At 39.2% G+C, this 15,969-nt stretch overlaps 1 protein-coding gene across 11 annotated transcripts in view; it reads left to right on the top strand.

Annotated features, from left to right (window-relative positions):
- Nucleotides 1-15,969, top strand: part of LOC138765025 (synaptotagmin-B) — a 228,141-nt gene that overhangs the window by 157,974 nt on the left and 54,198 nt on the right. For all 11 annotated transcript variants that reach the window (XM_069941654.1, XM_069941659.1, XM_069941655.1 and 8 more), the window contains one exon: nt 8,618-8,746. In XM_069941654.1, the coding sequence (XP_069797755.1) occupies nt 8,618-8,746 (129 nt within the window). The remainder of the gene's footprint in view (nt 1-8,617; nt 8,747-15,969) is intronic.

Below are 15,969 nucleotides of genomic sequence, written 5' to 3'. Positions count from 1 at the left end.
GTCTTTTCCATGTCTGTTTCCTTAAATGCTGATTCACCTCCCAGTGGCCATGATGTGGCAGGCATAAGGCCAACATGCAGCTCCTGATGGAAACCACACAAATTGTGATTCTGGTCAACAAAATTCCATAGTACTGCTTTTAATGTTTCTTTGTCTAAATTCAAGCATTTTTCTTTTGAAGGAGGGACCAAGTGGGCTTATTTGACAGAAAAGAATGAAGCAAATCTAAATGCAGTCATTGAGAACTTGCAGCACTTCTATGTGAACAGCTTCAGGTGACATCCTGCAGTTAATTTAGTGCTGGAAACATTCCAATTGCAGAAATAATGATAATAAATTTTTGACTGAATTTGTGCTTAAAATTAATTTAATGTTGACTTGGAATAAAATTATTATTGAACGTAAATGAAATTTTCCAGAAAGAAAAAAAAATAAATCCCAAAATATGTATTATTGCCTAAAATCTATTTAAACTTGGATACTAGAAATGTCATTTGATATTGTTATGTCAGTCACCTCAAGAAAGTGGACTAGATTTTAAAAATTCCCATTGTCCCTCAGCCCAGACAATGGGTACAAGGAAGGACAGAATTTGTTATTTCCATTTTTTTTCCCTGCTCCATTACAATCTCTAAACATTGCTGAGAAGTCAAAAGACAATTCAAAATGAATGACATTAATGTCATACTGGTACTCATGTGGAAATGTTTCACATGAAAGCCTTCCAATTAAACTAAAACCCTTAGGGATCCAGGGCTGAACTTAGTAGAGGGTTTGAATTGGAACACAATGCATTTCCTGAGAACTATGTTTTATCAGCCAGAAGGACATATTGAGTGAAAGCCATTGTGTGGTCATTTTATTTTTGCCATTTTCTTAACGATATAATAGACCAAAATGCTAAACCACTCATAATGTAAATTTGCAACTGAGAATGGAAACATAAGAAAAGATTTACAGATATCGATAATACAAAATGTCATTTATTACAAAGTAGTCCATATTAAGGCAATGTGCAACATCAATATAAAATTAATGGAATATAATTTTCTTCGGCAGACCTTCAAAAGTAATTGAGCAGTTATAGTTGTAATTACATATCCAGGCAATATTGCAAAGCAATTCAAAACAGGATGACTGGAAGCAAAGTATAATCCAATGACCATTGCTTCGGGGAAGAAACCAAATTTATTGCATTGATGCAAAGGAAGTGTAAGAAATTCCATGGGCTGCCATTTTGATGTAGTGACCACAATCGGAAAAATTCTCACAAATGACAATAACAATTCCATATCGGCATTGATTCATCTCCAATCTTTTTTGCTATTATTCACAGAAGAACCAGCTTTTACTAAATATTTTCCCCTGAAATGTAACTAATGCTTAAACTGAATGATCTTTACTTGACGAGTTTTTGCAACCTCATACATGACCTAATGTTTGTTCAGACCATGATCCTGATTAGTTTGAGCTTGTCAGATCATGAGCTTCCATCGCCGCCACAATTCAGTGCTTGCTGCTCATTGCTGCATTAGGGAGTCATCCAAGCTCCACATTCATGGGGGGAGACACCTCATCTACCCTTCCTTAACTCTCAAAACTATCTAATCTTTACGAAATTCCTATCATATACAATATCTGTAGCACTAATCCAAAAATATACAATTGGTTTTGTCTCATTCTTGATTAGATGTTTATTATAAAACCATGTGTACCAATCATTGAACAACTGATTTCTTCAATTACATCAGCCTGTTATCATTCACTACAGCTGTTTCATTCTGCAATTGGTCTTCGTGGACAACTTCTCTGGATATTTATCACATCTTCCCTACAATTGACTTCTAATTGAGAACCTTCAAAGTGCATTTGGAAAAATAGATAGGAGCTGGTGATGTATTATTTTACATTAATCAGAGTTTGGATTCTCACCAAATTTAGAAAGCAAGTGTATATGAAAATATTATTGAAGTTTATATCCAAGATTGTCCAGAGTAATATTGTTTGTGTTCAGGACCAATGATGTCTTTTGGCCATAAACTCTTTTTTTCCTAATTCAGCTGCTTTGTCATGTCAGAATCTTTGGTAATTTTTTAAACAGTGCAGATTTCTGATTTGCAGTAATATGACATTCTGGGCATTTAAAAAAAAAAAAATCAATACATTGCTTGATGCTGCTCTACTTCATATCAATATGGGCTGTATTCTCTTCAAATGAATGGAAAGAAAACCCGTGTCCTTCAATCCATGCAGAAATAAAGTGCAAAAATTAGGATATTCGAACCTAAGGACAAAACCACAGTATAGGCTGATAATTTATAAGATACCACTGAGTGACCCCATTTGCCACTATCAACTGTGCTCTCAGTAGAGTATAATCATTTCAAGTGACTGCATTTGATTGCTTCTGTTGGTGTCGGCAGGCAGGCAGAAGGTAGTTGCAGTTGTAGACACAGCAGTGTTGTCTCTTTGTGAGGCATCCACATGACAACGACGCTTCTTTTCAATGTTTGAAAACCATAGACCAAGAGAAGAGAAAAGAGAAGACGGAAATCTGGTAGAAGAGCAATTTTAAAAATAAGCTGAAGTGACTGATTATCATATTTTCTAATTTTGAATTACACGTGATGGCATTAAGCAAACAAAATCTCTTCTTACCATCTGCAAACAACTTGTCCAGCTTTAATCTGTCTGTGTCATATCTCTTTGCGATGTTTTTGATGGTTCACTTCTTGTTTGTCTTTTCATTTTTTTTTCTGTGCACTTCCTGATCTGTATTGTCTGAACATTTTTTCTGACTATCCTGGATTTCAACTGGATGGTAGGTTCTTCTAAGTATTTGCATTGCATTGGCTTTACAATTTAATCTTGCGCCACAAATGAATGCTGACTTGCTCTTAATAAAGCCACATTTTGAATACAAGTCATGATTTGATAGCAGGGGTTAAGAATTGCCAAGGGAACAATGATCTGTTTTTTTTTGTGCAGAGAAGGTATTAGTTGATAAACGATGGAAAGCTATGTTCCCTGCATGTTTGGTGGTAAAGTTGGCTTCTTGGTGGCAAACACAAGAGTGGGATTCTTTTTTTTTTGCTGACAAATCAGACTTGAGAAGTTCAATCACAAGTACTTAAAATAACTTAATTGGAAAACAAGTTAAAAATATTTCAATGTTGAAGTGTGTTCCTTGGACCTATCATTAGTAAACATTTCCTTCTGAATGAACCCTAAGGAGGAGTGATGATATTTCTCTGATATAAACTGTTTGTGTGAAAGGACAGAGTGAAGATAAAGTCATGGCTGCTTAAAGCTCACACACATTGTTCTTCCCGTAGCAGTGTGAAACACATTCACTACAAATATAATTACAGGCATGTGAACAACTGTCAATAAAACATCAGCAGGAGTTATGCAATTGAATTTCCAATTTAAAAAAAACGTTAAAGGCACAAAAGCAATTCTGACAGTGGATATTCAGGGGTCAAGTAGGAGGCTGCTATCCTAAAGCTTAGTAAAGGCATATCCAATGTTCCCGTCTTACTAAAAGAACTATCTTGTTTTATGTGGGGTTTGATACCAACCAGCAGGATGCTTTCCCCTGATGTCAATTGATTTCAGTTTTGAGAGGGCTCCTCAGCTTGCTGGTCAAGGGCAGACATTCAAACCTCGTGTCAGCTCCCTACTCCATGGTCCATGTTTGAGTGGAGGCTGTGAACAGGTCTCAAGCTGGATGGTCCTGGAAAAACCTAAATAAGGCATTAGTGAGCCACCCTATAGCTTTTTGGTAGCACTGTTGACACCATATTCTCTTTCAGGCGATGATCATTTGGTAGTAATGAGCTGGGTTTGAGTTGCCTTCGTTTTTATGAACATGACAAAAGTGGGCAATTTTCTATATTTTCAAGTAGATACCAGCTTAGTCAGAGGTGTGGTTAATTTTGGAGCATTGGTCTTCAGAACTGCAGCTGAGTTGCTCTCATCTCTTGCAACCTTTGGCCAATCAGCAGTGGAGTGAATCAAAGTGGTTGAAGGCTGGCTCCAATGATGTCCAAATCGAGAGATAGAATTTTATTTGGCATTTCTAGTGGAATATGCTTGCCAATGTTTCAGTCTTGCCTTTTGTCCGCCCCACCATTTTGAGAATAAAAATATTCTTGAAACCTCCTCCTTTCATTGCATGTTTATTTGCCCACCACCATTCACAGTCACGAGTCAGGACAATAGAGGCTTTAATATGATCTGTTGTTTGCAACCTTCTGCTGTTCTAAATGTAAGTAGATCTCCATTGCAACTTCACTAGTTGGTCCCATTTTTTTTAGATATGTTTGGTGCTGCTCTGGAATAGAGTTGAACCTTTGGCTTGATTGAAGTGGTAGCATGAGGGCTATGTCAGGCCATGAGCTTATTGTTTGCAATAGTACAGACATTTTGTATTGATAGTGGTTCACTGCATCTCATGATACCCAGTTTTGTGCTGCTGGATATATAGAATATTACTGCACTATATGGGCCCTTCAGCCCACAATGTTGTGCTGAACTATATACACATCAATCTATTCCTTCTCCCCCTCACAGCTCTGAACCCTTTATTTTTCTTACATCCACGTGCCTATCTAGGAGTCTTTTAAGTGTCCCTTTTGTACCAGCCTCCACCAACTCCCCCAGCAGTACATTCCAGGTTCCCCCCCACTCTCTGTGTATAAAAGAAGGTATCTCTGACATCTCCCCTAAATATCATTCCTTCACTCACCTTAAACAGGTATCCTCTGTATTTGCTCTCCAACCTATCAATGCCTCACATTATATATTCTGAGTCCATTCTATTTAGCATGGTTGCAGTACCACAAAGACTATTTCTGTGTGAAAGCAGGGTTTGTTCCTCCACAATCATGGTGCAGTGGTCATTTCTACAAATGTTGTCCCAGACAGATGCTTCTGCCACAGTAGTTCAGCGAGGTCAAGGTTAAAGGGCCTTATCACTGGCGCCGCACCGTTCACTTTCTATCACAGGCTCATTCTGCAAACAACGTCCTTCAGAACTGAGCCAGCTATGTGGTTTAAAATATAAACGTAATGAATACTAAAACTTTGCAATTGTTCAATCATTTAAGGACGCAACAGAGCAAAATAGGAATGTATTGCTGAAAAGATTTGAATTCATAGGAGAATTTAAGCTTAGCAACATAAACTAAAGGCAGTGGATTGCATTAGCTGACCAAAGAATTTCACTTTGAATGTTATCTGGTTTTAAAGAGGACATTGCATTTGTTCTTTGGTTCAATAGTGCTTCCATTTTTTTTAAATAGTCCTTTCCAATACAATAGTTTCTTTCACTGATGGGGATCTGGGTGAGACAAAGGTGGTGGTAGCTATTTATCCTCCTGGCCAAGAAATGTTTTCCAAAAAAATGATTGTAGACTTTTGACTGCAAAAGAAGTATTTTCTTCTGAACTTTTACAAAGGTTCATTTGAAAAGGTTTCTTTTATCTTCTTGGTCTCGTATCCTTTGCTCAATTCGCATCAACATACTGAGTGCTCCAAAGCTTATTTTTGTCTTCCTCTTGGAATAAAGGGTTAGCGTGCCTTTCATTTAGTGTTTGTTTATAAATGCAGTTGCCAGTACTCCACAGCATTAAAACATTCTGAAGGCCAGGAATGAGAAGACGGGCTGAAATAGCACAGTAGAAGTGACAAGGCCAGAGAGAAATAAAGACTGGTGACAGAGATATATTGGGCTTCAAAAGTGAACAATAAAATGGTTTGGGGCCTGAAAAAAAACATACACATAATAATCTAGTGAATAGCCTAAACCAAATCATATGCATAACATACATAAATTTTAAATCGAAAACAAAGCCATAATTTGTCTCTTAACTTAATCTTATCCAAAACATTAAATCTAGGATTAGATTGAATTAACAGTTGACATGTTCTTCAGAATATATCAAAGATAATATTGAAAAGAGAAAGAAAAGTAGAAGATAAAAAAAGGATAAACCCCTAGAAAGGAAGAAAGTTTTAAAAAAACTGAGACAACAATATGTTATAAATAAAAGTCCCTTATAAAAAGGAAGGAAATTTATACTTCTCAGTTATTTATCTTCTGCAATATAATCAATATGTACAATTTTCAATTAAACTCACATTTATCTGTTGGTCAGCAAGGATACGAGTTAGTATCACTTTGTAGCACTATACATGACTATATCCCTCACTTTTCTGATTTTAAAAAACACAGACTGATATCAGTATTTGGCTGAGCTATATTTGCATTGCTTTTAGTCTCCAGGACTTGCATAGTCACTGTTTATCATTATCAGGTAGATCCAGATGTCTTTTCTCTACTGAAACAGCTTTTGCAGAAGAATATTGGTGCAGTATCTCAAGTGCTTACCAAAATGTTTTTGATGTCAGAAAGAGTGAAGCAAACCAGATAATGATAAATGTCAGATGTATCTATGTCATGCTCTGGATGAAGTCCGTTACCCAGCTTCAATCTGGTCATTTGCATTTGAGTTGGATTCCACTGCCATCACCATAAATCGATGGACCCTCTGCTTCCCTTTATCTATTTAAGTTCTCCACCCTAAACCCACACTCAATGCAAAAGTACTGCAATGTTTCAGCTGGTTCACTGCTGATTTGTCCATCAGTATGCTGCCCTTTTTAATTCAGCGTCCGTGTAGTCCCCCTGTTTCCCACCCCCCCTCCACCTCTTGTAGCTTCACCAGATCGACGATTAATTTCCATGATCCTCCTAGCATACTCTTCTACCCTCCTCCATTAACTAGGACTGGATTAATTCCCTGGCTCGATGGCAATAAAAGAATGAAGGATATGCTAACCCACATGACTCCAGGTTGACATATAGTAAATAACACGAGAGGCTGAGACTGGGTCACTGCTCGACAGGCTCTTATTCACAGTGGTCAAAGACCTCATCCTGTGCCGTGACCCAGGATTTCTGCAGAAGGGTCAGGGTGTTAGGGGCTTTATACAAGGTCAAAAGAGGAAGGTGCCACAGGTACAGTCCCAAGACGTGGGGTGGGGGGAGGGGTATGGGAGCCAGGTAAGCAGTTCACCACACTGGTCACCAGTGAATATTATGCATCTTTTGCCAGGATACTTGTAGATCAAATAGCTTGTTATATCCAACGGTTATTTCATGGTCACATTGGCTTTCAAAGTTCAGATTTAATTTGATTTATTGGGATTCAATGGCCCAGCTTTTAAAGTGAGGTTTGAATTGATGCCACTAGGTCATTCATCTGGTCACAAAATCAAAACGCTACTTTAAGACCCTTGTTCTAAACTGTGACTCACAATTGGACTTGAAGTTCTGATTGGTCAAAGGAACACAACAACAAACCATTCCTCCAGCCAAGAAAATTGATTGCTATGAAAAATACAGATTTATGAAAATATTATTCATAAGTGCAGCCTGCAGCTGACGTGGACTTTTTACCCCCTCCATAAATCTTCGCCCGCGAAGCCAAGCCAAAGAAAGATTCATAAGTGGCAATGAGATTCCAGACTTGGACCACAAAGTCACCTTCGTGTCCACAGATGAACTGCACAACAATGTGCCTTCTTTGAATTGAAGGACTACCAATTAAAATAGAAAGAAACCCCCCAGAAATAACACTTTCCTTTCCCTAGCTCTCAAACATTTCTCCTGGGTCACAGTTGCTTAGCCTTGGCAAGAAATGAACCAACAATTCAAACCACCCATTTCTTATTCTCCCTGGATATTAAACCTCCTCCACAGTTCAATTAAGATAGCTGAAAGATGCAATGACTCACCTAAACAATTTGCTCATCTGTCATAAGGACAGATGAGCAAAGACAGATTAATCCCTCTTGAACCTTCCTGTAGAGATTGTCACGTGGAAATTGTTGAACCACAGAGGCAACTTTGAACTTAAAAGCTTGTGCACATTGCCATAAACGTATTGTGGTCTTAAGACTTTTAATGGTTAAGTCAAGGCATGTTGCACAGCTATTTAAACACGAACGTGATTTGTAGACCTGAAGCTAGAACAATGAAGAATGATATCGTCAAGATTCTTTTAGTGATTCTTTTATTGCTGGCTCTCTTCGAAGCACATTATTATCTGCATGTATGAATATTAATATTCAATCGCATTAGCTTTCTATAGATTTGCACTGCAAGAACCACTTAGTCATTTATATAGTAGATTGCCTTTTGTGGCCTATGTTTCTAGTTCAAATGTTTGAAAAATCAATCGCAGTCTCAAGATAATGTCATAGAAATCCTCTTGAATGCTGTCAAAATTCCATAAAGTACATCTGCATTCAGTTCACAACTCAAGTGGCAGTCTTAATTGATCTGTCAGACAACAAGACAAAATTCTGTCAGGAATCAAACCAGGATGCTTTCAAACTGAGACTAAACCACTTTGTATTTGTGGAAAGAGCTTAATGGACTTGGAATTGCTTGTCCAAAAGCTAGCAAAAGGCATATTCTACTTAATCATGCCTCTGATATGGGTGTTTATAAATGATTGACTTGCATCTGCATTTCTGCTACCCCATTATTGGAAACTATTAAATACCTCTTTAATAAAGCTCACTCAAGTCTTGTTTCCTCTCACAGGCTAAACAGGATGATGATGACGCCGAAACTGGTTTAACTGAAGGTGAAGATAAGGAAGAGGAAGCAAAAGAAGAAGAAAAACTAGGCAAACTACAATTTTCATTGGATTATGATTTCCAGGCTAATCAGGTGAGATGTTAGTACTGAGACTTCACCTTTTCCAATGTTGATGAAATTCATGAAAATTGTTTAGGTGAGTCATTGCATCTTTCAGCTATCTTAAATATCAGCATTGCTTTGTTCCACAACCAAGCAGCAATTGCCTTTCTAAAGCACTGCAGTGAATGTAATCCCTTTTAATATAGCTTGATTTTAATTGGGATTAGGTTTTTTCCAGTGCAGCAGAAATCTAATAGATTGTTAAATGCCATTTTAAGGATCTATCAAATGTCATCATATCGAAGAGCTTTGTCAAGTTTAAGGGCAACCGTTACTAATGATGAGGTTCATCTCTTCTGGATCACAAGTTGCAAATTGCCCTTGACTGGAGACTCCAAATGCACCGAGTGCAAGTGTGTTGATCTGAGCTGGTGACATTCACTTTTCTTGTGATGAATGAAGGCACCTCAAAAAACAGCTTGTCAAGATAAAAATTTCAGTGTTTAAACTAATAGAGATTGCAGCTGTAGTGTGACTGTGGCAACATGTTGATGTTAGAGTTGATGTTTGAGTCAGAATTATGCAGCATGGAAACAGGTTCTTCAGCCCAACTCATCCATGCTGACAAAAGTAAACTATACTTATTTGCATTTTGCTCAACCAAGGTTGATAGACTTTTATCAGGTGAGGACATCAAAGATATAGATCATGAACAGGAAAATGGGATGAATCTCAGTTGACATTTAATAATTATCCAATTGAATCAAGAAGTGATTGGTGCACTCCTATCCTTTGGTAACTTAGTAGATGAATAAAATAGAAAAACTTGATTATTTGTATTCAACATTGCTGCTTTCTCCAAAATGCATCAGTTTTTAAAAAAAAATTGCAGTAGCCCAACACAACCGGATGGATTTTCATTACCTTGTTCGAACATGCTGATGCTGTTAACTTACTTAGCCACTCCGCATATTATAACTATACCTGTATGGCCATTATTTGAAGAGGGTAGTTATGGGAATTTGACTGCCATCACTCTGTGGAATAGGGTGATAATGACATTGAAATGGGCCTGTCTCACTGTTCTCAATTTCCTTGGGGCCTTCTGCTGAACGACCAAGACAACCTGCTGAAGGAAGAAGAAGCCTCATTGACTTGGACTCATGAGACATTTTGCAGTCCAGCAACTAGGATAAAACATTTGCTTTGTTCCACCAAACTCGATTGTACGGATTAAATTGAACTATTATTTAAAATACTGGCATTATTTTGGCAATGCCTAGAGAAACACGCATCCATGGTCTCCAAAAATATTACTGCCCCCCACTCTTCCCCAGACCATTCTCTGCCACCTCAATCATTCCTGCATCCTCTCATTCTACATTTATTTACAGCTCTGAAGCTCCTTCATATTAATATCTCGGCTTGCAAACACCATTCAATATTAAGGGTTGCACAGTTAGAGTAGCGGTTAGCTCACTGCTGGTGCAACACCAGCGACTGGGGTTTGAATACAGGTCTGTGAGTAAGGAGTTTGTTCTCCCCATATCTGTGTGTGTTTTCTCTGAATGCTTCGGTTTCCTCCCACCCTTCAAAAAACAATACAGGTTTGCAGATCAATTGGGTGGCACGGGATCATGGGATGAAAGGACCTGTTATTGTTCTGTATGTCTAATTTAAATTTTAAAATCTAAATTTAAAATTTAATTTAAAGCGGGCCGTATCTAATGAGCCGCATTTTTATGATATCATGGCAATGCATCCCTAAAACTGTTGGATATATGGGAGAACAGCCAATTTGTTCCTCTCATCAAACCCATGAAAGCTTTGCTCCAGATGTTCACATCAATGGGCAGTCCAAGAGGCAAACTACAGTTGATCGTCATTCCATTCCATTAAGTACTATGGCCAATTCATCTTGACTGCTAACCTGACTGTGCTCAACCAACTCCATATGGTTTAGTCTTGGGACCAATTACTGATTGCGATCATTAAGTTAGTTACTTTCTCAAGACCAAATCAAAACTGCAAAAAAATTTCTTACTCAAATTATGCCTGTTTCTGTGATGTTTTGCACAGGGATCACTACAGTCTCAGGGCTTTGGAATTAAGGATGTTCAATGCACAGCTTCTGCAAAATGTTTAGTGTACAAATAATCTGCTTTCCTTAACAATGTAGAATCTGAGAAGCAAACATTATAAGCACATAAAACTAGAAATATCTTATTCAAAGAAAAATTAAGTAGCAGCCTTAATCTCCACAATTTCTGAAAAGATTTCAATACCTTTCTTTGTCATCATCTGCAAGTCCCTTGTCCTTTGAACTCCAGGATGGTGGCATTCTACAACTCCTATGATACCAACCATATAACCATTTACAGAGCAGAAACAGGCCATGTCAGCCTTTCGAGTCTGCACCGGTGACCCCATGGCATTTATCGACCCCCTGGATGGTCCCATCAACCCTTGAGGTCAATATCAACCACTTTGGAGACCCCTAAGTTAAAGGAAATACACCCTAATCTCATGATGAGGATCTGGTCCCTTGACCCCTGCTCTTTTTACCCTTGCCTTCTCTTTGCTATCTCTCTCACTTTCTCTGTCTGATTTCTAGCATATCTGAGGTAGTGCATCTTATAAATGATAGCGTTTACATGTGTCACTTTACTTTTTCGTGGGAGAGCTGAACTTTTCAATTTAAATTGTATTCCCTTCTATTATTGGGTATAATGATATTTGCATTGCATTATGAAGCTGAAATATCATTACATAAACTCAGTGTTCAAAAACTACTGCCATAACAATGTTATGGCTTTTGCTCAACCATAAATCTTAGCTTGCATGCTTCATTCTTCCAATGTCATCCTCTCTTGTCTTCCCAGTTTAGTTTCCACAAGTGATGGTTAACATTTAAATTACCGAAGTCCTTCCTCTGTAACTGCATTTCACAATTCTTCTATCTGTTTTCCTCACTTTTGTTTCAAAAATTGAATGCACTATTTTCTTCCTCAACAGTACCTAGTACCTCATCTGCATTTTAACTTACTCCAGCATTATGTGCTTATAATGTTTGGTTCTCAGATTGTACATTGTCATTCTTCTGGTCATTATGCAAGGGGCAAAATGATTTGTTCACAAACTACAACTCAATAATGACAACTGAACTTGTTACGCTCTATGACTGATGTGCACGCGTGCACACACTTGCAGTGCAATTACACGTCACCATATTGCTCAGTGTGTAAGCAGCTGCAATTCTATTATAAATTATAATTCTATGACCTATTATAAATGTTCAGATGAGTTGGAAAATCATGTCAGTTGGCATGCCACATTGACCTCTTGCCAATGTTGTAAAATTGGAGATCAGTACTTCACTATCACCGTAGCTTAAAGTTGCACAAATAAACACACCAACAGCTGGAAGTACCTGCAGCAGTACGATTTAAAGAGGTCAATTACCACCTGGAGGTCAACTGGTGATTACTAATATTTCTAATTACTATTTAACATTTCAAGTTTATTGTCATCTGATTGCACAAGTACAAAATGCCCAGACAAACTATACATTAATTAATAAACATTGTTTTATGAATGTGAGAGCCTCGAATGGTCAGTGCGAGCGGTTCCTTTGGTCGTTCAGTTTCCTCACTGCCCGTGGGAAGAAGCTGTTCTCAACCTGGTGGTGCTGGCTCTGACCCCTCCTGTATCTCTTTCCCGATGGGAGCAGCTGTGTGCAGGGTGGAAGTTGTCCTCAATAATTTTGAACGCCCTCTTCAGGAAATGATCTCGGTAGACCACGTTGATGGGGCTAGGGAGACTCCATTGATCCACTCTGGCACTCTTATGACCCTGTGGATTGACCTCATCCATTTCTCTGCAGCAACCATACCATACTGTGATGCGGCCAGCCAGGATGCTCTCAATAGAGTTCCTGTAGAAGGTTGACGTAATGGTGGCTGGTGGCCTTGCTTCAGTCTTCACAGGAAGGACAGTTGCTGTTGAACTGCCTTGCCCCCTTGACCCCTTAGAATTATTGAAATCAACGGGAAGAAGCTGGTCAATGACCACAGATTTTATGTGATGTTTCACCACATCCCCCCCACCCCCCCGCCCCCCACTTGAGTAAATTGGTAGTTTACAGATGAAGAGTTTGGGCTACCTGCCAGTCAAATAGCTAGCCATGCACTGGTGAGGTTGGTAGTCAATTTTTGTTAATGAGAGTCCATTGGGGCATGCAGATGATAGGGAGAAATCCTGTTGGTAAGTAATTGATTGGAATATGGGACACCATGGAACTGGTGGTGCAGGAGTTTGCTGAGGTTTGGTATGATATCGAATACCCTGGCAAATTTCTACAGTTATGTGGTGGAAAGTGTGCTGACCAGCTGCATCACAGTCTGGTATGGGGACACCAATAGCCCTGAGTATAAAGTCCTGCAAAAGGTAGTGAACACAGCCCAGAGCCTCACAGTTATTTTCACATTTCTTTATTTGTTGACATGTATACAGTTTGTTTTGCACTATCAGTAAGTGGTGATTCTGCCTCGCCCAGAGGAAAAAGAATCTCAGGGTTGTATGTGATGTCATGTAGATACCCTGACAATAAAAATGAAATCTGAAATATACTGCAGCCTTGATACTGCATTTGTGGAGCCTTCACTAGTTTTAACCATATGAGTGAGGTCACAGGACCTTTGCAGTACTACATTCAGGTCTTTGAAACTAGTCTCCTGACACTGCAGCACAGCTCTCCTTCCCCTGCCCTGCAAAGAAAGGAACATGTCCCTTCTCTCTACCTCCTGCAATAGTATCTCCAGTGTCGCCTTGGGAAAACTGTTGATTGCTCTCAGTCACATGGTGTTTAAAAAAAAAAAGGAGTGGTTCTCCATTTGACTAACATACCAGAGTATCTGATAGCACTTGCTACTGATGCAATTCACCCAACTTTAAGAATAATTACAGGCTGATTTGACCATAGGCTAGTAAAAATAGATGCTGGCTTTGTCTGATGTTTATCCCCACCGAAACAACAAGCTAATTAGTGCTGGCTGCTGAAGGAATTGGTTTAATGAGCAGATAGCCTGCTTTCTGGAGCCTCCCTCGATTGCTTTTCAATGCAAGCGGAGAAGTTCTATTTGGGGAAATGTGGACCCGATGAACAGTGGTGGTAAGTTTCAACAACACAGTTACACTAAATGGGAGCAGACTACAAGTATGTCCACTTGGGACTATCTAATGCAAGGAAATGGAACGTTAGTAATTTGGGTATTATCTCTCCAAGTTAAATGAATGATGCCACAACATTATTTTTGAGATGATCCCTTATGGTTTGCCTGCAGTCTTGGCTACAGAACAATGAAATGAGCTTTGGGATTAGTTTAAAGGAAAACAATGGCTCAGGCACAGTCTTTCAGGATTCACACTGTGCAGGAATCAATATATCCACCGCATTGTTGCCCTGGTTGCTGCTGTTCGTGGGATTTACCCACGTGTATCCATGAAATATCATTCTCCCTGCAAAGATAATGGAACCATTTTTTATGACTTAGACTTTCGAGTGAATAAAAGTTTTATTAGTTACATTGAAAGTATTCCTCATAAAATGGCAACCTGCCCTTGCCTTTTTATAGCCTTGTGCAGGGACTTCAGTAACTTGAAAACAGAAAGCATGTGACATTTGGCAAGGTTATGTGTGTGCTTTTTGTTATCCTTGCACAATTTATGTAGATTCCATTTAAAAAAAAATGCTCTTGTGCCTGAGAAGGCATTAAATGTCAAACGAGAGTCATGTGAAATTCCTCACGTTCCCACTTCATTGCAGAGTGACAGTTTAACTGCCTTCACTGCAAACACTCAAGGTCAGTACAAACGTTTGAATGTCTCACCCTCCTGGGGAAGCCACATTGCAATCGTTTCCTCACCACAGGGGAGTAAGAAACTGCTGATGTGTTTCTTCCACCTTGACATTTAACTGGAAGACAGAAATTTACTCTTCTTGTGTATTAATATTGCCAAGAAAAAGAACTAAAGCAGGTTATACATTTTTTAAATGGAGTGCGCTATGACAAGGTGATCTCCTCTCTTCCTTACCATTTAATCTTATTTTATCAATTTCTCTCAACTCTTTTTGCGAATGTTACATTGGTTTTCCAAAGGCTTGGCTACTCAGAGAAGAGCCTGTTTAAAAACATTCACAAAGCTTTAAGAACACTTTGTCATGTAATTCTGGTGGTATGTAGCATGGGCATTGACCTTGCCAGACTGTTGCTGCTTTGTAATGGAAGAGTGAGGATGAATCTAGCCAGTGGACCAATATGGGTGGCAGAATAGGGCCATTGGGAGCTTAAAAGAAGAGGCAGACAAGTTCTTCGTAGCATTGTCATGCATCCCACAGTCTGTGTGTGTGTCATCTGTAAAACATAGCAATCCTTTCTTTGGAGTTCTAGCTCTTTTCCTCTAGATGATCCAGCTTCCACCCACCCTTCAAAAAAGTGCAGGGTTTGTAGGTTAATTGGTGTATTTCGGCACCATGGACTCGTGAGCCAGAAGGACCTGTTACTGAGCTGAATGTCTAAATCTAAAGAAATCAAATAGGTTGCCAATAGATGTTCTGTTGATTAGAAGACAAAACTAAAAAAGATCAAGTAAAGCAGGACATACCAAATGGACCTCAGCATCTTCTACAATCAACCAACTCCCACAGCTCCCCCCGACTACATCTCTTCATATCCTGTTCCTGTAAGGATTCCATTCCCTTTTCTCAATTCCTCCTTCATGCCAGATCATCAGAGATGTCCTCCTTCCTCAAACAATATGACTTTCCCTTTACCACTATCAACTTTGCCCTCATCCACATATCTTCCATTACCCACCCTGGCCCCCTCCAACCCTATGTGCATCAAGGACAGGATTCCCCTTGTCTTCACCTACCACCCCAATAGCCTTCATCTTCCAACATATCCTCCTCCGCCATTTCCACCACCTCCTACGTGATTCCACCACCAGACACATATTTCCCTCTCCTCCACCCTCCGCAGGGATGACTCCATCCGTAACTCCCTTGTCCACTCCTCCCTCCAAACCAGTCATTCCATAGAGCACAGTAACAGACCATTTTGGCTCACGAGTCTATGTTGCCAAATTTACACCCAATTAACCTACACCCTCAGTACATTTTGAATGGTGGGAGGAAACTGGAGCCTCCCCCCCCACCCCAGTGAAAACCAACACCAACATGGGGAGAACATACA

Source organism: Narcine bancroftii, chromosome 5 (assembly GCF_036971445.1).
Source record: "Narcine bancroftii isolate sNarBan1 chromosome 5, sNarBan1.hap1, whole genome shotgun sequence".
NCBI lineage: Eukaryota > Metazoa > Chordata > Chondrichthyes > Torpediniformes > Narcinidae > Narcine > Narcine bancroftii.
The sequence above is the reverse complement of the archived record's forward strand: the minus strand, read 5'-3'. Positions and strand labels throughout refer to the sequence as shown.